We start from the raw sequence: 4,824 nt of genomic DNA, 5'->3' as shown, positions 1-4,824 counted from the left end.
CCAATGGAGCGCAGGTTGGTGAGCTGACCAACTCACAACTTGAGGAGTGTGACATGCCTGCTGACTCGCCTTTGTAGCAAAGGTCGTTGTTGTAGGTGATATGAATGACCTACCCAGGCTATATGAACATCTTCCACACGCAGAAGTACCCTCTGTCGTCGACTCGATCTTCGCCTCGTCGCAAATTCAACGCCTCACGCACCTGCTCAGCTGCGGTATTTGTTTTTCACAAGTAAAAATACCATTTGACGTCGATCTGCAGCTCGAAAGGACTGCAGGCAACATGGCGGCCAAGCAGCCTCGCGCGATGATGCCCCTCATGGCACTTGCGAGCGTCGTCGTCGGCCTCGTGGCGCCCCACTGCCTTGCGGACGCAACGCCAGGTGGGTCCTCTGAGCTTGTGGGTCTCCATGCAGCAGAAAATTGCATGGCTTGGGGTGCATGGCGCCCCTGGAATTCGGCGGCGCGTCTGCGGCCTCAACCTCGGACATTGACGCCGTAGCGCACGCGTAGACCCCCGGCCGACCTCCCATTTGCCAGCGAGCAGCACTGCCCCGTGCCACTCCTCGCCTGCCACTGCAAGGCCGGCACCCTCAATCCCCCCACCGTCCCCTGACAAACCCTCTCCTCTCGTGGTCCAACAACCCAGAAACCCCAAATGCACGCCGAGCCCATTGGAAACCGCTGCCTTCCCATCCCTGCCCTCTCACAAAACTGCCTGCCCCTACACTTACCCCAGGCCGTCAGCTAAGAAACGTGCAGGTCCAAGTCACTGCGGACAAGAGCGCGGACGGCGTCTACTTTGCCAAATCCGTTCAGATCGGCAAGAGCCACGGTGGCCACGGCGGCGGCGGCGGCGGCGCCAGCTACCAAATGGTGTGCCCGCACCTGCTCCCCACACACAGAAGCGCACACCAGCGCGGGGGAGCGAATGTGCTGCGAAGTGCATGGAGTGCTGCTCCTTGCCGGGATGGCTGCTGTGCACGCCAGCTGCCATGTGGCAGGAAAGGGTCAGGCCTGCCTGTCGACGCAGGCGTTGACAGCGCCACAGCCAGGCAGAACAGTTTAAAACAGTGCAGTTGCCACCCACCAGTGTCCCGACCCGGGCTCCGCCACACGCACCTCGCTCAACCCTTTCATCAACCCCCTCCCCCAATGGAGCAGAGTGGTGGTGGTGGTGGCGCTGGGGGCGGGGGTGGTGGCTCTGGATACGATGACTACGGCTACAGTGGCGGTGGTGGTGGCGGTAATGGTGGGGGCGGTGGCAATGGTGGTGGTGGCAGCGGCGGCGGCGGCGGCGGTGGCAGTTATGACTACTCTGATGATGGTGGCAGTTACGACTACGCAGCCCCCCCGCCGCCCAGGGGTGGTGGTGGCGGCGGCGGTGGGGGTCACCATCATGGTGGGGCTGGGGGCTTCCACGGGGGGAGTGGGGGCGAGTGCCTCCACCCGAAGCTCTGCCACTTCCTGCTGTGGAAGGGCGTCTGGAGGGACCACTGCAGGGGCTGCTGAGGGCTGAGCATGCAGCGCGGATGTAGAAGCTAGTTCTGGGGTTGAGCCCACTTGTTGCTGCGTGAGTGCTGGCCGCGTTTGGATCGAGGCACCTGAAATTCCCAAGGTGTTTTTGATGACAAGGCCATGCATGTGCATGGCGCTGCAGGCAGTGAAGCAGCGCGTCCTAATCAGCGTTGATCTTGCCTGAAGATCGCGCCGATGTTGGGCACCTGCGCGCACTCTGTGGCAAGAGCAGCTGTGCGAGCGCCAACGCAGCGTCAAAGCGGCCTGTCGTTGCTGATGATGGTCATTGTAAGCCCGTTGCACTTGAGAAATCTCAGGGCGCCGCGCCCTGCCTTGAACGGCGGATGTGACCGACAGACACTGCTTGCCTCCGGCAAACAACACGACAGGGCCGGGCGCGGGATAGCAGGCACGTTGCATTGATGCAGGGCACCAGGGCACGGGCTGCTGCAGGAGCAGGCAGCTGAATGGACACACGCGGCCGCAGGCGGGCACTCTTTCCAACGGTCGCCAACGGGCGCGGTAGAGCAGCCACAGAAAGGGAAAAAATTGCAGTCTCTGGGTTCCTATCTACACAGTAACGCATTTGAAATTCAGGTCATGACCAGGATGTGAAAAGGCTCCCATGCGAATTCAGAGAGACAACACACAAAACGCGACCCATTCGCATGCAAGCAGGCCCCGCGCCGCGCCACGTCATGCCTTTGTCAGTCCCCCTTCTTGACCTTCTTGCGGGCCGTGCCGCAGGTCAGCAGCGCCACGAGCGCCACGGCCGCCGCGCTGCCCAGGGTCATCCACCGCAGCAGGGCGGGGGCGATGGGCGCGCGCTGCGCGCAGCGCTTTGGGTGCAGGATCGCGTCCACCTGGTGTGGGATGGAGGGGGAGGGGAGGGACGGAGAGGGGAGATGATGGGGTGCGGTGGGGCCAGGAGCTAGGGGGCGTATGTTTGTGGAGCCGGGGCGGGCCAAAGCTCGCCCGTTTGCAGGTTCAGTGTACGGCGCGCACCCACACCCCCCCCACCCCACACAAAATCTCTGTCTTACAAACACACGCACAGACAATCTGTTCGACTTGCTTGCATGCATGCATACACATTGCACTCACACAATGCTCCCCCAACGCGTCCTTGTGCCCTGTCACGCGAGGAGCCCCGCCTCACCTCCTCGCATGACCGCACGAACGCCTCTGCCAGGCGCTCCATCCCGAAGATCATCTCGGAGGCGGGGCCGTACTCCAGGGCGGCCGCGTGGGCCACGCAGGTGCGCCACATGTTCACGGTCTGGAGACAGCGTGGAAGGAGGATGTGGGTGTTGTAGTATGCGTGTGTGTGTGTGTGTGTGTGTGTGTGTGTGTGTGTGTGTGTGCGCGGGATTGTACACACGCATGTGATTTTGTGTGTAGGGGGCGGCGGTAACCACCAACCCTGCAGCAGTCCAAACCCCCAGACCCACCGTCAGCTTTTGCATGCCCTGCGAGCCGCCCGGTGACGTCAGCACAGCATCTTACCATGCGCGCGCACGCCCGTCCCCCACCTGCGCGTATATCTGCAGCGCCTGCCGCAGCGGCGCCTGGTGCGCCAGGACGCGGCCGTGCGACTGCTCGTCAGGCTTCTCGTCCGCCAGCAGCGCGATCCCTGTGTTGACCGTCTCGACGCTGCGGTCCAACGCGTCGAGGATGTAGCTCCTGCGGGGGTTGGTGACGCAGCGCGGCGGTGGTTGGCGAGTGTGGAGCCGTACGCGTGTGAGGTGGGTTGTGAGGGTGGGGGTTTAGGGGGCGAGGGTGAGGGTGAGGGTCGGGCGCTTCGGGTTGTGGCGTCGGTGCTTGTGGTTGTGAGGGGAGTGGTTGTGAGGGGAGTGGCGCGTGTGCGGCTGGCGGAGAGGCAGAGCTCGGGGAGGCGTGGGCGTGATGGCTGGGCGCGAGGGTGCCGGAAGTCCGAGGTTGATGCTCAAATGGTTGTATCTGTGGGTGTGCAGTCGAGCATGCCCTGTAGTGATGATGGATACTTTGGGAGCTGGCCTGCCCTCCCACCACCCCCCACACACTTCCATGCACAAGCGCGCTGGCTCATAAACCTGGGGCCTCGCATTACCACACGCTTCCCAGGGCCGCAGCTCGCCCCGAACCACAGCCGCGCCATCTTCGCCCCCCGCACGCCCGCGCCGCCGCCCCGGGCGCGCACCTGTGCAGCGCGTCTATGTGCAGCTGGCTGTAGGCGGTGCCGCTGGACGTCCAGCTGAGGGGGTGGGCCCCCACGCTCCACAGCCAGTCGTGCGTGATCACGTTGCGCCTGGGGTGGCACCGGGAGAACATACATTGCGGTATTGGATTCACACTCGCCAGAACGCGGCTGAATGGCGAGGTGCAGGCCAGAGCCGAGCTGAGCGCGGGGAACGTGCTGCAGGTGCTGCGCTCTGCCTGGCTCTGTGGGTGCGCTGGCCTCGCGTGGGCGCAGATCTTCTGTGTGCGCATGGCAGGCGCAAGGAGCTGGGACATGCATAGGCTGACCGCCCGAACGGTCAACAGAAGCACAGCGACAAGCGGGGGCGGGGGGAGCGGGGCGAGTGTGTTTGCTCACTGTGGGTGGTAGCCCAGGTGGGGGGGCAGGACCCCGCCCAGGTGCTGCAGCGTGGCGGCCAGCGCGTGGCGCATGGGCGACAGCGGACGCGACAGGAGGGCGCCGTCGCACATGAAGCCCGTGGGGTGCTCGTCCTGCGCGCGCGGCCGGCGAGCAAGGTGGTTTCGGAGGACGGGGCGGTAGCAAGGCGAGAAGCCTGGAGGCATGCGTGACAGGCGGCGTCGCAGGCGGGGGGCAGACGGGCTGATGCGTGAGGGAGCGAGGAGGAGGTGGCGGGATAGGTGCAGTCCTCCAGTGCCTGTGTGCGCTGTTGATTGCCATGTGTGCGGCCGCCCCACCTGGTTGGCTGCGTTCTCTGCGATGATGACGATGTCCTCCAGGGCCTTGGCGTTGTAGTGCTCGTCAATCATGATGGGGACGTCCCTGGAACGGAGTGTGTGTGTATGTGTGCATGTGTGTGTGTGTGTATGTGTGTGTGTGTGTGTGTGTGTGTATGTGTGTGTGCAAAGTGTGAATGTACGACCCACACAGAGCGCGTCCAGCTGATGCAGTGTGTGTGTGTGTGTGTGTGTGTGTGTGTGTGTGTGTGTGTGTGTGTGTGTGTGTGCGTGCGCGCGAGTGTGCCCCTCCACGCTCAGCATTCCCTCCTGATGCATGCAGGCGTGCGGCCGCCAGTGCGCCACATGCAGCACGGTGCAGCGGCGGCCGCCTGCGGGCGCCCGTCCCAGTAC

The 4,824-nt window shown here is 64.0% G+C and overlaps 1 protein-coding gene across 1 annotated transcript; it reads right to left on the bottom strand.

Moving 5' to 3' along the window:
• Nucleotides 1-2,225: 2,225 nt before the first annotated feature.
• MNEG_12758 (hypothetical protein) lies at nucleotides 2,226-4,503 on the bottom strand (the record flags this gene model as incomplete). Its single annotated transcript, XM_014038770.1, has 6 exons — nucleotides 2,226-2,381; nucleotides 2,678-2,797; nucleotides 3,051-3,201; nucleotides 3,698-3,805; nucleotides 4,094-4,227; nucleotides 4,432-4,503. The coding sequence occupies 6 exons, from the start codon at nucleotides 4,501-4,503 to the stop codon at nucleotides 2,226-2,228; spliced, it is 741 nt and encodes a 246-aa protein (XP_013894224.1).
• Between the last annotated feature and the right edge of the window lie 321 nt (nucleotides 4,504-4,824).

Source organism: Monoraphidium neglectum (assembly GCF_000611645.1).
Source record: "Monoraphidium neglectum strain SAG 48.87 unplaced genomic scaffold scaffold03417, whole genome shotgun sequence".
Taxonomy (NCBI): domain Eukaryota; kingdom Viridiplantae; phylum Chlorophyta; class Chlorophyceae; order Sphaeropleales; family Selenastraceae; genus Monoraphidium; species Monoraphidium neglectum.
The sequence above is the reverse complement of the archived record's forward strand: the minus strand, read 5'-3'. Positions and strand labels throughout refer to the sequence as shown.